The 21094-nt window shown below is 40.8% G+C and overlaps 1 protein-coding gene across 1 annotated transcript; it reads left to right on the plus strand.

The window, feature by feature from the left end:
• The first annotated feature begins 594 nt into the window (after positions 1 to 594).
• Positions 595 to 20839, plus strand: DRG1 (developmentally regulated GTP binding protein 1). Its single transcript, XM_060118694.1, has 9 exons — positions 595 to 740; positions 1515 to 1638; positions 2570 to 2745; positions 9071 to 9140; positions 11717 to 11886; positions 14085 to 14215; positions 15621 to 15788; positions 16054 to 16176; positions 20525 to 20839. The coding sequence occupies exons 1-9, from the start codon at positions 699 to 701 to the stop codon at positions 20622 to 20624; spliced, it is 1104 nt and encodes a 367-aa protein (XP_059974677.1). The 5' UTR covers positions 595 to 698; the 3' UTR covers positions 20625 to 20839.
• The last annotated feature ends 255 nt before the right edge of the window (positions 20840 to 21094 follow it).

Consider the following 21094-nt stretch of genomic DNA (forward strand, 5'->3'; position numbering starts at 1 on the left):
GTTCTCTGGGAATTATCCAGTCAATCATGCATTTATTGTGGGCTCGCTATGTGCCGCGCACTCTACTCGGGGTTGGGGGTAAACAAACACCTAAAAATAGTTTTGAGTGATGGAAAGGGGGCATTTTCTTTTCCCAAGAAGACAGGCTGAAGATCGGTCTCTACATCGACCCAGGAGGCCGAGGAGTCCCCCGCCGTGTCTTCCCAGCAGTGAAAGGGGCCCCAGGACCCGTCGGTGCCGACGAAGAAGACGGGTGGACTCCGCGAGTGCGCTTTTCAGGAAGAGGAGCCGAGAGCTGCGGGCCTGCAGCAAAGAGTCCTTCATCACACACTACGCGCCGGGGGCTGGGCGCGGAGCAGGACGCGGGGCGCAAGTCCGGCGGGGCGGGGCCGAGCGGCGCGCGACCCTCGGCGCGCTCGGGGAGGTAAGGACCGGGGCGGCCTCTCTGGCCCCCACTCCCGCGGGCTCTATGACACCGCGCTGGCTCGCGGGACGGGGCGCGGTTGGCTGAGGAGGAGGAGGAGACCACTTCACGCTGGATATCTCTCAGTAAGCCTCGCGCGGAACTCTCGCGAGAAATAGGAAGTACCGCGCTTGCGCACTGCTGTAGCGCCTGGTGGCTGTGGAAGGTCCGCTGGCGGGTGTGCGAAGGGAGACTGTCCGTGTGGAGGCCACTGCGCCCCCCGCGACTCACCGCCATGAGCAGCACTTTAGCTAAGATCGCGGAGATCGAAGCCGAGGTAATGGGCGCTCGAACACTTCGTCCGAGCGTTCCTCTTCGGCGGCGTCTCTCCTGCCTGAACTTCCCTCAGCCTCCTCAGGACCGGGCCCGCGTTCCCCGACTCCCCTCAGCCCGGGCCCGCGTTCTACACCTGTGCACCTTAGTCAGTGCCCCTTTCCAGCGTTCTGCTCCTGTCTGAACATTGTTTCTCTCAGTCTTCTTTTTATGTGAGCAACACTGAATCCTATCCCCCCACTTCTGCCCTGACCTGCTCGCGTACTTCAGTATCTTTCTTTATCGTCCCTCGAACCGCCCTCCCCTTCCCCAGTCTCTACTTTGATGACCCCCTTTCCCAGAGTATTGCTCCCGGGTATATGATCTGGATGTAAATTGTCATCTGCGGTGGCTGTTGATTCCACCTGGATTGTTGTGTGATTGTATGGTCTGAAGTGCCCAGAGCTCTTTAAAATCGGTTGGGGCACACCAGGTACAAGCAGTTGAAAAGGAATCAGTAACTGAGTTTTAGTCTAATCTGTGAATGCTGATTGTAATGACCTTGGTCATGTTTCTTTTGTTTGGGCCTCAGCTGTTTGCTCTGTAATACGGGGCATGATCTGGGTGATGGAGAGAATGGATTTTTACTCTTTTAAGTCTGACTTAAAATGGGTGTATTGAAGTTAGTAGGACCTAGATAAAAAAACATCATTCTCTCAGAGCTGGGGGAGCATTCATTCTGGATGTTTTAACTTGTAGGAACTGCTTCTGATTTATGGCTGTGATTTCTCCCTTATAGATGGCTCGGACGCAAAAGAACAAGGCCACAGCACACCATCTAGGGCTGCTTAAGGCTCGCCTTGCTAAGCTTCGCAGGGAACTCATTACTCCAAAAGGTGGTGGTGGTGGTGGACCAGGAGAAGGTTTGTGTTTTGCTTCGACTTTCTTTTTTTTTTGGTGTAATTTTTATTAAAGTGATAAAGGCATATGGTTTAAAAATAATTTAAAATTTTATATCAAAGTCGATTTGTGTTTCCTAAGCCTAAGTTCTTGAATTGTGTTTATTTTATTTTATTCTACTGATTTCTTTCTTTTTCTTTTTTTTTTTTTTTTTTGGCCATGCCATGCGGCTTGTGGGATCTTAGTTCCCTGAGCAGGGATCGAACCTGGGCCCTGGCAGCGAAAGCACCAAGTCCTAACCACTGGACCGCCAGGGAATTCCCAGTTTTACTGATTTCAAAGGCAAACGAATATTCTCTAAGTGAACTAGGGTTTTATTTATGTATACCTGTACTGATCCAAAGTAGATTTACATTGGCTCACTGAAATATGTAAATAAATAGTCAACAAGATAAAGGAAATTGATTCAAAGGGAAGTGAAGGTAGAAAGAATAAGTTGAAGCCGAGAGATAAAGTTAGGATGAGAAGTAATGTCATAAGGTCTGTACACTTCTTAGAGAAGGGCCACAAATTTGGCTTTGAATTTGTTTGCAACCCATTGTAAGAAAAGAAAACTCTGTCAGTGACACAGTCCCCAGAGTTTGTAAGAAAAAAAAAAGAAACCGATTTTTTAGATCACTGGTTATATAATATTTGGGCCCTAAATACTGTGGGTACTAGAAAGGTATATAACATGTAGAGGTGTAAAGTTTTTACATCAAACACTCCATTAAATATTGTGAATTGCTATGGGGGAATTTTGTGTGCTTAAGCTCTACCCTAGAGATAAACTGTAAAAAGTTGGAGAAATAGGTTCTAGAGGGATAGGCAACCAGAATGTAAAAGTAATTACGTGAGTCTCAACACTCCCAGGGATAACTTTCCTCCTCTTTTTTATATTTGTTGATGTTTTAGGATTTGACGTTGCCAAGACAGGTGATGCTCGGATTGGGTTTGTGGGTTTTCCATCTGTGGGGAAGTCAACACTGCTCAGTAACCTGGCAGGGGTATATTCCGAGGTGGCAGCCTATGAGTTCACTACTCTGACCACTGTACCTGGTGTCATCAGATACAAAGGTGCCAAGATCCAGGTGAGTCAGGCCTGCAGGCCAAGGAAGGGAAGAAATCAATTCTTTCATTTAAAAAACACTTATTTGGAGCTCTGTATATGCCAGGCCTGATCTTTGATCTACCAGGCCCTCAGTGTCTAGTAGGGGAGATAGAGCAGTACTTAAAAACAGTAATACAGTGGGATATCATTTGTGAAAACACAGAGAAAGGAAGGACTACTTTCTCCACCTGAGGATGGAGGTGGGGGAAGGTCTGGTAGGACAGAAAAAGCTTCATGTAGAAAGCGACAATGGGGTGGGTTTTGAAGTTCAAATAGAATTTCACCAGCCGGAGAATGTAAAGGACAGTTTTAAGCAGCTGTAACAGTGAACAGCCTGCTGTGGTGTGAGCTTAGCTGTGGGACAGTGAGCGGTAGAAACTGAATCTGGAAAGGTAGGTTGGAGCTGAACTATGAAGGATCTTATGTACCTGCTTAGGAAGTTGAATTTTATCTTGTACATAGCTAGGAGCCATCAGAAACTTTAATAAATACCATGATCAGACCCTTTTATTTATTTATTTATTTTGTGGTACGCGGGCCTCTCACTGTTGTGGCCTCTCCTGTTGCGGAGCACAGGCTCCGGACGCACAGGCTCAGCGGCCATGGCTCACGGGCCCAGCCGCTCTGCGGCATGTGGGATCTTCCCGGACCGGGGCACGAACCCGTGTGCCCTGCATCGGCAGGCAGACTCTCAACCACTGCGCCACCAGGGAATCCTGCTCAGACCCTTTTTAGAAAATAATTCTTATCTGTGAGGCTTAATGAAGTTGTCATCTTCAGAAGTTCTCAGATAGATGATAGATTTAGGGCTCCCAAATGAGGAGTCTGCTTGGGTATGAAAGAAGTTATGTGTAAAATATAATGGAACACATTCTTTATTGCTCCACAGCTAAGAAGGTAAGGTTCTGAATTTCATGGCATTTGAATCTAGACTAGAGGTTCCCAAACTTTCTAGTTCACAGCACCCTTAGTGTCTCAGCAATTATTTCCTGATAGCTTTTCTGGTCCTAGTAATTTTTTATGGTGCTCCAGGCCAAAAGAAATAACCTAATGGTTCTGTTTGTTAAATAGTTAGATCCAAACAATTATTTATGTCCTTACAGCTACAGTTATTTATTAATGGGATATGGGCACTGTTGGGTACCATATAAGTTCTCAAATTTTGGAATCAGATTGGATACTGCCACATTTGTTTCCTTTTCCACACTGATTTTTGTGTGGTGCTTATTTTTTACCATAGTAATTGCTGAAAAATCCAACTTCCCAAAGATTCGGATCTAATGTGATTGAAAGCAGTGTACTAGGATCTAATGGTGAAGTTGTGAGCTTCTTGGATTTAGTAGTTCCCTCAATGCCTGACAGATACTAAGAACTGCTGTTTCTCTTGAAAATTTAGAATGCTGTGAGTGCCTTGGCACATCGTTTGGAAACTCTTGGTGTAGGCATTTGTTTTCCCTCTTGCTGAGCTACACAGTGAGTTGTGAAGTACATTTATGCTTCTTTATTATAGAATCTGAAGTAGGGAGGGACTATTGTCCTGGTGGTATTTTCAGTGGCTTTTTTTCTTTCTGGTTAGGTACCCATGCAGATACTGTTAGGACATGTACCTTTCTAGGACTCCATGTCCAAATGTATATAGTAACAAGAATGAGGACACTTGGGCATATCTGGACCATTGCTTAATTTCATCTGGTTTCAGAGTCTTTGGCAGCTCAGAGAGTAACCTCTTTCCTGATGAGATGTTATGGCACCTCTCTCAGGGTTTCTGGGTATATCAGAATAAATAGCCACTTAACCCCTCTCTTTCCTTGTCTTTTCCTCAAAACCTTCATTTATTTCCATCTCTTGACCTTTTCAGGTTTTTTTCTTCCTTTTTTCCATGGTACTTTCTTTTCCGTCTGTGCCCTCTGCCTCTGTTTTTCCTTCTTTCTCCAGAAACCAAGTTAAGTAAGCATACTAGTAGGTGTGTTTAACTGGATTAAAATGGTCTCAAATGTTCTTTTAAAAGGCTGTTTTGTGGCAGAGGAGTCATTATCTGTGACTTGGTGGGGAATGGTGTACAAAATTAGAACCACCTAATAAGAATTATAAAGAGGTAGAGTTCTGTTTTTTTTGTTGTTGTTGTTAGGAAAGATTTTTTTTTTTTTTTTTTTTTTTTTTGTGCAGTACGCGGGCCTCTCACTGTTGTGGCCTCTCCCGTTGCGGAGCACAGGCTCCGGACGCGCAGGCTCAGCGGCCATGGCTCACGGGCCCAGCTGCTCTGCGGCATGTGGGATCTTCCCGGACCAGGGCATGAACCCGTGTCCCCTGCATTGGCAGGCAGACTCTCAACCACTGCGCCACCAGGGAAGCCCAGAAGATCTTTTTAACAATAAAGGTGCCTGATAATGGAATGGTACCTCCTGAGGTAATTAATTACTATGTCTGGAGGTGTTCAAGTAATGGCTGAACCACCACTTAACCAGGGATGTACATATGTATACATATATATGTGTATACGTATATATGTGTGTGTATATATATATATATATATATATGTATATATATAGACTTGTACATGTACCTGCTTTAATCTCTGAAGGCATTTGAGTTGGAAGTAGGTTAACATCCAATTCTTAAAATCCTACAGTTACATGATTTGAAGAAATATTTTTTATTTTCTCATCTCTTAGTTGGTTGTAATCTGAAATTCAGAAATGTAAAGCATAGACTGTTTTTATTGGATGAAATATAGTTTAATGTAATTTTAAATATTTCCCTCTCAAGAAAAGCTAAAGTTAACTTGCTTTTACATTTGTAGGGGCTTCAATAAATTTCTACGCCATGTTCAGCTGCCATGGCCCTTGCTCTCTTGTCTCAGTATAAAGCCTTTTGCTGATGGAATACTTTTTTTTTTTTAAGTAGACAGGTTTACAAAGTGGTGGAAGTAGATTACAGAATCTTTGGGAGGGCTGAAGAAATACACTTTGGACTTAATTTCTTAGGAACAACTGATGATAGACTTTTTGTTTTTTCAGACATCTTTATTGAGATGTAATTCACATACAATAAACTGCACAGGAAGTATACAATTTGATAAGTTTTGACATATCTATACACTGGTGAAAATATCACCACAATCAAGATTGTGAGCATATCATCCCCAAAGTTTCCTCATGCCCCTTTCATCCTGTAGTTTACATGTTAAGAGTTTTATATAAATAAAACCATGTGTAAATATAAATGTACGCTCTTTTTTTTGGCTGGCTTCTTCCACTTAGCATAATTATTTTGAGGTTCTCTTATATCACCCTGCTTCCCCTAATGTTAGCACCTTACATAAATGTAGAATAATGATCAGTAATAGATTAACTCTGGTGCAGTACTAGTCACTAAACTATAGAACTTGTTCGAATTTTTACCAGTTTCCCCACCAGTGTTCTTCTTCAAGATTCTATTTGCGATCATCCCATGTTACGTTCGGTTCTTTCTCCTATTCTCCTGTCATCTGTAATAGTTCCTCAGTCCTGTCCTTCATGATCCTGACACTCTTAAAATAGTGCTGATTAGTTATTTTATAGACTGTTCCTCAATTTGGATTTCTCTGATGTTTTCTTATGATTATACTGAGGTATTATATTTTTTTGGCAAGTATACTACAGAAATGGTGGTATGTCCTCAGTGCATCTTAGGGATTCATGATGTTAGTATATATTATTGGTGATATTGACCCCCATCAGTTGGTTAAAGTGGGGTTTCTCTACTGTAAAGCTATTATCTTTCTTTTTGTAGTTAATAAATATCTTGAGGTAGATATTTTGAGAAGATACAAATCCTGTTTCACAAACTTGCCCACTCATTTTAGCATTCGTCTGGATCTCATATGCAACAGTTATTACTGTGCTTCTTGCTTAATGGTGATTCTCTATTTTTCTCTTTCCTACTACATTTGTTAATTGGAATTCTATTATATGGAGGAGCTATTCCTTCTCTCCCATTTATTTATTGAATTCGTGTCATTGTGGGCTCATGGATATTTATCTTATTTTATGGATTATAATCCAGTACTACCATTATTTTATTACTCAGATTGTTCCAGGTATGACTGTCAGGAACTCCTTCAGGTTGGCTCCTTTGTTCTTTTCAGAAGCCCCCATCTTTTTGTGTGTAATGCCTTATTTTTTGGTACCACATGATGTTACAGGCTAATCTTATATTTTCCCTGCCCCAGCCCTGGAATCAGCCACTTCTGAAGAAGCACTCGTTCCTTTTATTGGAGACAGATGTTTAGAAATCAAGATCTGGTGTGCTCATTAGCCCCCATGTAGCCTTTTTTTTTTTTTTTTTTTTTTCTTTTTGCTGTATGCGGGCCTCTCACTGTTGTGGCCTCTCCCGTTGCGGAGCACAGGCTCCGGATGCGCAGGCCCAGCGGCCATGGCTCACGGGCCCAGCCGCTCCGCGGCATATGGGATCCTCCCAGACCGGGGCACGAACCCGTATCCCCTGCATCGGCAGGCGGACTCTTAACCACTGCGCCACCAGGGAGGCCCCCATGTAGCCTTTTAAATCAGTGTAACAAAAGTTTCCAAGTCAAGGCAGGTGTATTGAACATAAATTACGTTTTTTGAAAGAGAAAGGGTAGCTCAATTTAACTGATGTGTTGTATCAGTTTTAGAGGAGGTAATGTTATTTATTATGTAGTGAGGAATAGGAAGGACATTTTGAGCAGGTCTTGAATGGAAAAGTTGTACTCTCTAAGCGCCTCCTGAGTTTGTTCTTTTTCCTTGTGGTTTATTTAATGTGAAGTTTATTTCTGTAATATCAGATATGCTTATAGCAAAGGCTAGTTATTGTTGTTGCTGTTCTTTGGCCTTGCTGCGAGGCTTGTGGGATCTTAGTTCCCAGACCAGGGATCGAACCCGGGCCCTCAGCAGTGAAAGCGTGGAGTCTGAACCACTGAACCGCCAGGGAATTCCCCAGCAAAGGCTAGTGTTTTTTTTTTTTTGTGGTACGCGGGCCTCTCACTGTTGTGGCCTCTCCCATTGCGGAGCACAGGCTCCGGACGTGCAGGCTCAGTGGCCATGGCTCATGGGCCCAGCCACTCCACGGCATGTGGGATCTTCCTGGACTGGGGCACGAACCCGTGTCCTCTGCATCGGCAGGCGGACTCTAAACCGCTGCGCCACCAGGGAAGCCCAAAGGCTAGTTTTAAATGATGTTTTGATAAGCTGCAGCTATATACCTGTCTGTTCATGTGGATAATTCAGTATTGGCCCTTGGTATTTTCAGATTTTACATATGCTCTTAACAGACTCTCAGGGCTTATAACTATAGTTTGTGAATTTGAATCATGTGTGCTATGGATTTGGTTTTGATGTTCTCATCATTATGTACATACACTGTGACTTCTGTGAAGTTTTACTGGATTGCATTTCCTGGGCAATTGAGTGGTCATTCTCAACTGGGGACACCTATCAGAGTCACCCATGGAGCCTTTTGAAATACAGATCAATATCTGAATCCTACTTTGGCCCTTCCAAATCAGAATATACAGGGATGAAGCTCAGATACCTGCATTTGTTTTTTTGTTTTTGTTTTTTTTTTTTGCTGTACGCGGGCCTCTCACTGTTGTGGCCTCTCCCGTTGCGGAGCACAGGCTCCGGACGCGCAGGCTCAGCAGCCATGGCTCACGGGCCCAGCTGCTCCGCGGCATGTGGGATCCTCCCGGACCGGGGCACAAACCCTTGTCCCCTGCATCGGCAGGTGGACTCTCAACCACTGCGCCACAAGGGAAGCCCCTGCATTTGTAGTTGTTTTATAGGTGATTCTTATGTGCTTGCCTGATTAAGCATGGCTGCAGAAATTTTTGTGAACTGGAGGATTCACAAAGGTCTCAGGATTTACTGCTTGTGAATGTCATGATCCAGTTATTATCTATAGTAAGGAATTTGTATGGAGGATCAGCCTGCTGAAAAGTGGGGGAATATTGAAAAATATTAATGTAGAATAATGGATTCAGGCCCCCAAAATGTGGATTATAATCTTGTTTATTAAGAGTGTGACTTTGGGCAAACCACTTAACCTCTATGAATCTCAACCAATATCCTTATTCACAGACTTACTAGGCATTTTGAACTAGATAAAGTATGTAAGAACCTTGCAGCTGACATTTAGTAGATGCTTAGGAAAAGTAAGATTTACACATTTACTTATAAGGAAGATTGGATTTGGATCTCCTAAATTTTGACTACTTGAGAAATAAATCATTCTATTTGATCTGTTCAGATTTATAATGAGTTTTTCCTTTTCTCTCCTTAATCTTCCAGCTTCTGGATCTCCCAGGTATCATTGAGGGTGCCAAGGATGGGAAAGGTAGAGGCCGTCAAGTCATTGCAGGTGAGTGTTCCAGGGCCACCATCCTGGGATATCATCCCTTTACTGGGTACTGTTCCTTTAGATGGGACTGTTGGGCTTGGAGTTGGTAGCACAATGAAGGGCATAGTTTTACCTGACTTCTCACTGGAGTAGAATGTCGGAACTTGAAGGGACCTCAGAGAATATCAGTCCAGATCCCCATTTGCAGAGAAACACTAAGGACAAGAGACGTGAAGTACATTGGTGCAGTGTTGCACTGTTGTGGCAGATTCAGAGCTAGAACTCAGGTTTCCTGACTCCCACCCATGCCTTTTCTTCTTCTTTCCTTTTTATTAGAAGTAAAATACTATAAAAGGATAATCATAGGGGAATTCCCTGGCAGTCCAGTGGTTAGGACTCTGTACTCTGACTGCCAAGGGCCTGGGTTCAATCCGTGGTCAGGGAACTAAAATCCCACAGGCCACAAGGCATGGTCAAAAATAAATAAATAAAGTCTAATCATAAATTGCAATAATCTGCTACCCCACCTGTTTTCACCTTTAGTGTCATTCCCCATTGGCAGGTACTATCAAGTCTTCAACTGTTTCTTCTATTTCATATTTTAAAATGTTATGCTTATATTGCTATTTCATGATTAATTAATTTTAGATACCATCTGTTGGTTTCATGTTATGGTAGGAAATTAGCTCTCTCATACTCCATGTCTCTTTTCCTATTCTTTCAAAGAAGTTGTATCATAATTTTTAGTTAACTCATTAGTCATAGTATATATTATTATGTAATGACTGTCTGACTTTTGTTGTGCTGAGATAAGTAATGCGTTATGACTTGGTTTCTTTTCTGTTGAGATCTGTTTTTGAAGTTTGTTTTTCATGGAGTTAATAATTGGTTCTTGTTTTATTTTGTTTACTTTTCTGTTTGTTAATATTTTTCAAATGTTCCAATAGATCAAATGCCTATTAATCACTAGTTTTCTAGATACTTGAATACAGTTCCAAATACAGTCTTACTGATTTCATTATCTCCCCTCAACCCTGACACTACCTTCCTTTATCCTTTGTCTTTATGCTTCAATCTGGATTGGTTGCTTTCTAGACCAACACTGTCCAGTAATGGAAATGTTCTACAGTAATGGAAATGTTTTGGATTTGTGCTGTCCAATATGGTGGTTGTAGGCATGTGTAGCTGTTGAGCACTTAAACTGTGCCTGGTGCAACTGAGTAACTGAATTTTAAATTTTATTGAATTTTAATTAATTTAAATTTGAATAACCCCAGGTGGCTAGTGGGTGCTGTATTGGATAATGCAGCTCTAGGCTTTTTGCATGGCTGTCATCCTGAGATTTTCTTTTGTGTCCTTGTGTGGGATCCCCTATTTCTTAGAGTCAGCGTCTTACCTTTTTTGGGTTATTTTCATGTTCTGCTGAAGCACATTCTTTAGAAACTTACTGAAAAAGAATGAATGATAGGTACATTGTTCTGGTTTTTCTTTTCATGTTTGAAAGTATTTTTATTCTACCCTTATATTATTAATTTAGCTATTTATGGAATTATAGGTTTGAAGTCATTCATGCATGACTATCAGAAACATGCTAAATTAAAAGAGCCAGGCACAAAAGACTAGATTTTGTATAATTCTATTTATATGAAATTCTAAAACATGCAACTTAATCTATGGTGACAGAAAAGCAGATCAGTGGACTTCCCTGGTGGCACAGTGGTTCAGAATCTGCCTGCCAATGCAGGAGACACGGGTTTGAGCCCTGCTCTGGGAAGATCCCACATGCCGCAGAGCAACTAAGCCCGTGTGCCACAACTACTGAGCCTGTGCTCTAGAGCCCATGAGCCACAACTACTGAGCCCGCATGCTGCAACTACTGAAGCCTGCGCGCCTAGAGCCCGTGCTCTGCAACAAGAGAAGCCACTGCAATGGGAAGCCGGTGTACCACAACAAGAGAAAGCCCGTGCTCAGCAGCAGCGAAGACCTAACGCAGCCAAAAATAAATAAATAAATTTTTTAAAAAAAGAAGAAGAAGAAAAGCAGATTAGTAGTTGACTGGGAATTGAGGAGAAGATTCATTGCAAAGGGCTATAAGGGAACTTTCGGAGGTGATGGAAATCCTCTGAATCATAGTTGCTGTGGTGGTTATACAGGTATATACATTTGTCATCAAACCATGTGCTTAACACTATTTTTTATAAATTATATCTCAAAAAAGTTGACAAAAAATATGCTAACTGGATAAACTTATTCTTTTAGAATTCTTACTGTTTTAAATCTCTCTGAACTTTTTCAGGGATTCAGGTTATTGCCTGGTTTGTATCTTCATCCCAAATTATTTTTCTACTAGTGTATCTAGAAGTTGACACATCCTCTAGATACACTAATAGAAAACAAAGAATACATTGCAGATTGACTTCTGGCATAAATCTTTGGAAAGCTTAAGAACTTCATGTGTGTCTGTGTATTTATAAAAAAAAAAATCCTTTGTCTCTTAAGTGTAGGAACTCTATACCACCCCCTCCCCCTTTTGGAGTATTTGAATTATATTAAGTCTTTAATGAGTTTTGAAAAAAAATTTATTTTCATTTCTTCAGTGGCCAGAACGTGTAACTTGATCTTGATTGTTCTGGATGTCCTGAAACCCTTGGGACATAAGAAGATAATAGAAAATGAGCTGGAAGGCTTTGGCATTCGCTTGAACAGCAAACCCCCCAACATTGGCTTTAAGAAGAAGGATAAAGGAGGCATTAATCTCACGGCCACTGTAAGTGGAAAAGGTGATATGGGGTAGGTTGCTGAAGGGACTGGGGTGGAGAGTGGATTGTGGTACATAGACATTGACATTTGGAAATTGCCTGGTTTCTACCAGCACTAATTGAGGTAACACAATGATGTCGTAATGACTGAGAGAGTAGGACAAGAGTCGGTCTCAGACCTACTTACCTTTGTGACTTTATTTCTTCCTTTGGGTTATTTGGGGTGATATGGGACTAAAGACCAAACTTATGTTTGCATGAAGTAGATGGCTGCTGATATCATCTATTTTCATTCATTCAACACAGATTTATAGAGCACCTACCATGGGCCACACATTGTTTTAGGCTTTCTGGGGGAATGGAAGAGGGAGCAAAGTAGACAAAAATTCTTGCCCTTATATTCTAATGGGGAAAGTAGCAAACAAAATTAATGAGTGATTATAGTATATTAGATAATGATAAACTAAGGACAAAAGTAAACTAGGGAAAGAGCATGGAGAGTGTTGGTGGGAGGGTTGCAGTTATAAGTAGGTTGATCAGAGAAATCTTCACTGGGGTGACATGAAGGAGTGAACCAAATGAATATCTTGAGGAAGAGCATTTCATGTTGAGGGAACATCCAAGTGCAAGGCCCTGAGGTAGAGGGTTCCTTTGCACGTTTGAGGAACAGCAGAGTGAGCAGGCAGGAGAGTGGTAAGAAACAAAGTCATAGCATAGGGCCAAACATGCTTTTACTTTGCAGGAGATGGGTAACTTTTGGTTCGGTTCCAGTCTGTGGAGTAAAATTGATTCAGGTTTTAATGGAATCAGTCTGGCTGTTTGTTGAGAACAGACTGAAATGGGTTAAGTACAGAAGCACAGAACCCATTCAAGAGGTTATTGCAATAATCTAGTCAAGAAGTGATGGCTTCTTAGACCAGAGTTGTAACAGTGGAGGAGATGTGGAGTGGTTGATTGTTTAAAGATTTTGGAAATAGTTGGTAGGAATTACAGCTGGACTGGATATGGGTTATGAGAGAAGGAGGTGATGGTGAGTTTTTGTCCTGAGCTAGAAAAATGGACTCTCATGACTAAAATAGTAGGACTTTGTGTAGAATAGGTTTGGAGAGGAGGGGAAGATCAGATGTTCAGTTTGAGATGCCAGTAACACTCAAATTAGACCTCCAAGTGTTACTGTCAAATAGGCATGTGAGGAATGATCTGAGTGGGAGCTATACATTTAGTGCTTATCAATTTTAAAGCCATGAGCTTAGCTGAGATAACTTAGCTGAGGAAGCAAATATAAATAGAAAAGAGGTTCAAGGATTGAGCTTTGTGACACCTCCCTCCATCCCCCACAGTGATTAGACGCTGGGAGATGGGAAGAATCAGCAAATAAGTCATCTCAGACAAAGAAGAAGGAAAACTGGAAGGGTTTGGAATCCTGGAAGTCAATTAAAGAAAGTGTTGCAGATTGGTAGAACGATCAATTCTGTTAAATGCTGCTTCTAAGTCATATAATTGAGGACTGAGAATTTCCTACAAAATTTAACATTCTAGAGGTCCAGATTATTTGACTGGCATAGGTTTAAGCTGTCCTGCCCAAAAGATCTTTTCTATTCTCCTGTCATAATGTTGGAGCATTCTTTCTGTATTTTTGCTAAGGCTGCCATAATAAAGTACTATATAGACTGGGTGGCTTGAACAACAGAAATTTAATTCTCTTAATTTTGGAGACTGGATATCTGACATCAAGGTGTGAGCAGGACTGGTTTCTTCTGAGGCCTCTCTCCTTGGCTTGTAGATGGCTGTCTTCTCCTCTGTCTTCATGTGACCTTCCGCTCTGTGTCTGTGTCCTAATCTCCTTTTCTTGTAAGGATGTGAGTCACATTGGATTAGGGCCCACCCATATGACCTCATTTTAATTTAATTACCTCTTTAAAGACCCTATCTCCAGTCACATTCTGAGATACTGGGGTTAGGTCTTCAACATATGAATTTGGGTGGGGATGGGGACACAATTCATGCCATAGCACCTTCCTTTGAGTTTGGAAAGATTTTTAGTTTTTGAATATTTCCTACTAAAAGTCAGGTACTCTCATCCAGGATAATGGTCTTTAGAAATAAGTTTGCACCTTATCTAGGATTATCCAGATACATCAGTAGATAACTCTTAGGAGGTTTTTTTTTGCTCTCTTACCAGTCATTGTCTTCTATGCCCATTCAGTGCCCTCAGAGTGAACTGGATGCTGAAACTGTGAAGAGCATTCTGGCTGAATACAAAATCCATAATGCTGATGTGACTCTGCGTAGTGATGCCACAGCAGATGACCTCATTGACGTGGTGGAAGGAAACAGGTACTGACTAAATGTGCCTGAGTTTGAATTTGAAGTCTTGTAATGGCAACAGCATTGGATTATGAATCTGGCAGACATTGATTCTAACTCCAGTAGTGCTGTTATCTTAAATAATAGTGGGCCTTTCTTTCTTTAGCTGTAAAATGAAGGGTTGGTCTTGATTGCTGACATCCTTCTTTGCTCTGCAATTTGATCATGATAATCTAATTGCTTGTTTCAGTTACTTGCTGTGAACTAGGCTGTCCCCTAAGCTCTGTGTCATATGATGGTCGAAGAGGGTAGGTTCTCAATCTGCTCTCACAGAATTAATCCATCTGAGAAATCCTGTAGGCTGTTCTGCAGAACTGAGAGCAGACTGGCTGTGTCTGTTTTCTCTAAGGGAACAAAGCTGAAACCCTATTCCATGAGACATTACTATTACTAGTATTTGAAATTAAATTATAATTGAAACTACTGTTAAAATTATTTCTGGCATTTTAAAATAAACAACTCATTGATTGATTGATTGATTGATTGCCGCATTGGGTCTTCGTTGCTGCACGCGGGCTTTCTCTAGTTGCGGCAAGTGGGGGCTGCTCTTCATTGCGGTGCGCGGGCTTCTCATTGTGGTGGCTTCTCTTGTTGTGGAGCATGTACTCTAGGCGCGCAGGCTCAGTAGCTGTGGCTTGCAAGCTGTAGAGCACAGGCTCAGTAGTTGTGGCACATGGGCTTAGTTGCTCCACGGCATGTGGGATCTTCCTGGACCAGGGTTCGAACCCACGTCCCCTGCATTGGCAGATGGATTCTTAACCACTGAGCCACCACGGAAGTCCATTTCTGGCATTTTGAAAACAAATAAAAGCTAGTGCTTTGAGTTACGTGTTTTAGAAGTGAGGTAATTGAAGCCTGAGAAGTTGTGGCTTGCCTAATTATTAGCAACCTTAGCTGCCCTATTGATTGAACATTAGGATTATGACATTGCTAGGTGTTGTATTAAAAAATTTTTTTTTATTCTTTAAAATTTATATTATTAGAAATATATTTACATTCTTACAGTTCATAAAATAACTCTGGGAACTGGACTCTGATACTTGCCCAGGGACACATGTATAGAAAGCGGCAGAGCTGGGAATAAATTCATTCTTTGTGACTCCAAAGCTTGTGTTCTTTCCACTGCAGGATGCTTTCTCAGTAATTAATTGCATGACTAGGGACTACGGCTTGAGTTTTGTTACTTCTCAACCCATAGTTCACTTTTTGGATGTTCTACCTGATTTTGGTAGGAAGCTTTTTCTTTTTTTTGGCTGACTTTCTTATGACCCCATTTAAGAGTCTCTGATTTGGGGTCCTGGGTGAGAGGGTGCTGCTAATCATACTGACAGTCTTGTCCACAGCTCTAGACTCACGTACTGTTTTTCTTCTACAGAGTCTATATCCCCTGTATCTATGTGTTAAATAAGATTGATCAGATCTCTATTGAGGAATTGGATATCATCTATAAGGTGCCTCACTGTGTACCCATCTCTGCGCATCACCGCTGGAATTTTGATGACCTGTTGGAAAAGATCTGGGACTATCTGAAACTAGTGAGGATGTAAGTCTTAGTGGATAGGGTAATATTACTGTAGGATCTAAACCAGACTGTCCTAAAATGATACCCTCTGGAACTCATTAACATAATCTATTTTTGGAGATATAAATAAGTTAATTCCTCTCACCTGCGAGGCTATATTGAGGGCACTTTCTTCCTCAAGATAGAGGTTATCTGGGTCTGATCTCCGGGGTGATGGAGGGTTGATTTGCATTCACACATGAAACATTCCAAGAAGTAGGCAACCTCTATTCCCTCTGTGTTCTAGTTACACCAAACCCAAAGGCCAGTTGCCAGATTACACTTCCCCAGTGGTGCTGCCTGACTCCAGGACCACGGTGGAGGATTTCTGCATGAAGATTCACAAAAATCTTATCAAAGAATTTAAATAGTAAGTATCGTGGGCCCATGGTGCCTTCTTTTCCCTGTGAGCTACTGGTTCTACTAATAATTCTTAGGATAGTATTATAGAAATGAGGCATCAGGAGATGCTTGCTTGGTTAGAACTTTGCAGTGTCTTCTTAAAACCATGCCAGCGTGGAGCAGGAAGAACCCTAAAAGCCTTTTCAGGTTGGGTGGGCTGACAGTACAAAGTGCTCTGACTTTCTCTTTTTAATTCGTCTTCCTCTTGGCAAACACAAAATGTTAATTCTTCCTGCCAGCATCATACTGGGCTTCACTGGGTACTGAGGGCCTCTCTAAACCTTCTGCATGAGTAAATCCCCCTGATCTTTCTCATACTCCTCACTGCTGATACAGGTGGAATTTTTTTTTTTTTCCACAATGTGTGGCATGTGGGATCTTAGTTCCCTGACCAGGGATTGAACCCATGCCCCGTGCATTGGAAACACGGAGCCTTAACCACTAGACCACCAGGGAAGTCCCGAAAAATTCTTCTTTTAACATCTTATTTTGAACTAATTTTAGACTTACAGAATAGTTGCAAAAATAGTAATAGAGTTTCCTTATATCCTTCCTTATATCCTTCCTTATATCCTTTTCCTAACATTATTAGCTCACATAAGCATAATACAATCATCAAGAACAGAGGTTAGCATTGGTACAATATTATTAACTAAACTATAGACCTTATTTGAATTTTAATACCTTTGCTACCAGCATCCTCTTTGTGTTTCAGGAATCTACATGGGATTTTAGCTGTTACTTCTCCCTAGTCTTCCAGTCTCCCAGTAATATTTCCTTAAGTCTTTCAGTGTCTTTGATCTTGGCCCTTTTGAAGAGTACTGATCAGTTATTTTGTAGAATGTCCCTCACTTTGGGTTTGTCTAATATTCTCTCATGATTGAAGTGAGATTATGCATTTTTGGTAAGAATACCACAAAAATGATGATGTGTCCTCAGTTTGCATCATATCACCGGATTCATGATGTTGATGTATCTTATTATTTTTTTTAAATTTAATTAATTTATTTTTGGCTACGTTGGGTCTTAGTTGCTGCACGCAGGCTTTCTCTAGTTGCGGGGAGTGGGGGCTACTTTTCATTGCAGTGCGCGGGCTTCTCATTGTGGTGGCTTCTCGTTGCGGAGCACGGGCTCTAGGCGTGCAGGCTTCAGCAGTTGTAGCTCGTGGGCTCTAGAGCTCAGGCTCAGTAGTTGTGGTGCATGGGCTTAGTTGCTCCGCGGCATGTGGGATCTTTCTGGACCAGGGCTCGAACCCATGTGGCCTGCATTGGCAGGCAGATTCTTAACCACTGCGCCACCAGGGAAGCCTGATGTTGATATATATTATTGATGGTAATATTTACTTTGATAACTTGGTTATGTTGGTGTTGGCTGGGTTTCTCTACTGTAAAGATACTGTTCTCTCTTATTTGATAAATGTCTTGGGGAGGTCCTTTGAGACTATGAAGATCTGTTTCTCTTCAGATGTTTACCTGCTGATTTTAACATCTATGGTGGAGCTTGTCTGCAACATTTATTGCTGTGTTGTTTGCTTAATGGTAATTCTTATTTCCCTCTTTCATTTTACATTTATTTATTGGAATTCTATTGTGAGTTACAGCTAGCTCTTCTCCCCTGTTTATTAATTTAATTCATAATTTATTTTTATTAGTATGAGCTCTTGGATATTTATTCAATGGTGTTATAATCCAATCCTGTCATTATTTTGTCACTCAAGTTGTTTCAGCTTTTGCCGTTAGGAGCTCCTTCAGGTTGGCTCCTGTGTTCTTTTGATAGGCTGCCATCTTTTTTATTTTTTTCTTTAAACATTTCCTTACCTTTTGGCACTACTAGATGTTCCTGATTCATAGTGATTTTCCCTACAACAGCCCTGGAATCAGTCACTTATCCAAGAAGCCTGGGTTTACAAGATCTGTGTGCTAGGCATCCTCATTGTTAGTGGGCTGTTGTTGCTTGTAGGCCCTCTTAGCAGACAGAGTTAGGAAATGTATGTAAGGATACTAACCTGTACTTACAAGTCCATCTGTATTTCTTTATCTCTCTTGTCTTATGTATGTATCTACTTAATTTACCCATCCATCCTTATCTATCTATATTAAGAACCATCAGTTTATTTATTGTTACCTCTGATTCCAGTTCAACACCACAGGGTTCATTTTAGCCTTCTCCTTTTTCTTATTTTAACTTCTCTCTCCAGCAGTGAGAAATGTGGCTGTCATTATCTATAAACTACTTATTTAATTCTAGTATATATAAAAAGTAGTTCAGACCTGCAACCTATAATTCTGTGAGAAATATTTTAACTAACTGAATTACTGTATTTATGAATAATTCTTTTTATCTTTACAGGCTGAAATTTTAAAAATTGTTTTAAAAACAAGAGAAAAAACAAAAATAACAAAAAAACCAAAAAAAATAAAAAAATTAAATACAAGAGAAAATAGAAAATAATTGTAGAAAATTAGGAAAGCATAGAAATAGTTTTTATTTTATTTATTTATTTATTTATTTTTGGCTGCGTGGCATGAGGGATCTTAGTTCCACGACAGAGATCGAATCCATGCCCCCTGTAGTGGAAGCAGGGAGTCTTAGCCACTGGATGGCAGGGGAAGTCCAGAAATAGTTTTTAAAATATTAATACTTGTTTCTGACCCTAAGAATACTGAAAGAGTGAAGTCCTGTATTAAGCTTCACATTCCTTTTATCAAAAGTAACTGTATCCACACACAGGTGCTAATTTCTATTGTCCTCAAATCATTATATTTTGGCACATACTTGAATCAGTGAAGGAGAATCTTGGGAGAAGTTAGACATTTTCTTTTTTCAAAATTTATAGATTTCTGGATAGTTCCTGCCTTCCATGGTAACAGAACACTGTTCAAAGCCTCTGAATTGTAGCTTAACCAAGGAATTAAATGAAAGGGGAGAAAAATATTTTGGAGAAGAGACATATGAAAGCAAATAGAATTTTATTTGGTCACTATTTTCCTGTTTTTGTTTTTAAATTATTGCACAAATAGCATTTTAACTGTCTTAATAATTTAAAAAAATTCAGCTTTAGGCCTACTAATTATGATGTGTCCCTGTTGCATTGCCTTTGTATCCTTGACCACATGCACACATCCTTTGATAATTTACTATATAAATGTTTTCTCTGTGTTATAAGATTTATATATATAATTTTTATAACCATAGTTTTCCTATCTTTTGCTACTTTATGTAAGTTTCTAGTCTTAAGGCACAGACCTTTCCCTTTTTATTTCTTTAATCCAAAAGTAGGATTAATGATTATATGGCTTATGATATGTTTTGCTGCATTGCTTTCCGAAAAGGCTGAACCTATTTACATTTTGCCATGAGCAAAATACAAGGCACTGACTCTATTGCAGGCATTGAATTTGACTGCTAAAAATTAGTTTTCTAACTTAAGATAGTAAAATCGTTACGTTGCATTTATCTTGCTTGTTAGTACATTTGGAAGATTTTATATATATTTGTTTTACTAATGGTGATGTATCTGTTCTTGTTATTTGTTTATCTGTTTTTATTTAAAAAAGTGAAATCTTGTTTAGTGATTATTTTTGGGGGGGACTAAAGATTTTTAAAGCAAAGACAATATAAAAATAATATGGCCAACGTTTTCTACCCCTTGGTACATAGTTCTTAGTCTCTGTGAGGCTGGTCTCAGTGTCTTGTTCACTCATTTCCATCAGTAGCACATCATACTGTTAGTATTGGAAGCCCATGGATAAAAATTACTTTCCTATGTTCTAAGAAATCAGGAGACCTATCAGTTATGGCTTCTTGATAGGGAAGGAGAGTTTTCCTAGTTTGGCTGAGGAAGGAGGTCCTACATTTCTTATCAGTACCCATTGATGGTTTCAGTAGACCCCATAAAAACTGGTATTCTCTAACAGTCTGTAACTGACATTGCATTTGTAGGAATCAATTTCCAATCAGTTATTTCAGGGTTTTTCTCTATTACAAACCTATGCTTTCTCCTTTTAATTTTAAATTAGTCTTGTCATACTTCTTATTTGTATTTTTTCTCTTTGACTTTCATAAGTTGGCTTTGGAGCAAGAGGAACCACACAACTTCCGAAAATCTTTGCCACTTTTTATGTGAAGGCTGCAGTGTGCCACACTGCTTGGGAAGCTAAAGCCTTTGGGCTTTGACTGGGGACAGGGGACCTTGGATATTGCAGGCCTTTGGCTCTTAAGAGCTGGAATGCTAAATCTGAGCAGAAAGTGGCACCTAGGTAGATAGAAGCTAGGTGATTATTTACACTAACTGTTCTTTTTTCCCTTCCATACAGCGCTCTGGTGTGGGGTCTCTCTGTGAAACACAATCCTCAAAAAGTGGGTAAAGACCATGCGTTGGAGGATGAGGATGTCATTCAGATTGTGAAGAAGTGACACCATCCCCTTCACCATCTGCTGGGCCAACCATGGCAGCTTTCTCCATGATCAAACACCTGACTCCAAGCCCCTCCTGGCTTTGGCAGCCACTGGATCAGGATACAGGGGAGGGAGATGGAGGCACCCAAATTGGAACTTCACTTGTCTTAACTTGGTGTCACCTTGTATGTTGAGCTGCATAAAGGACCTGGTAGGCCAGCCAACTATGTACAGTTCATGTGTCACTGTCAGAATCTGTTTTGAGGAGGACTGAATGAGGATGGGTATGTGTAGTGAGGCAGCTGCAGAAGGAGTACTTGGGAGCTTGGTCTTGTATGTGAAATGGGTAAAAATGTGAGTGCAACATCTCACTTGATGGTTAGTTGTGAGAAACACTTCCAACTCAGTGTGGGTTTTGGTCCTTTCAGGTGGTCTTTCCCAGATGATACTGGAGAAAGGAAGGACTTGATGTAAGTTAACTGATTATT

This window comes from Mesoplodon densirostris, chromosome 15 (genome assembly GCF_025265405.1).
Source record: "Mesoplodon densirostris isolate mMesDen1 chromosome 15, mMesDen1 primary haplotype, whole genome shotgun sequence".
NCBI lineage: Eukaryota > Metazoa > Chordata > Mammalia > Artiodactyla > Ziphiidae > Mesoplodon > Mesoplodon densirostris.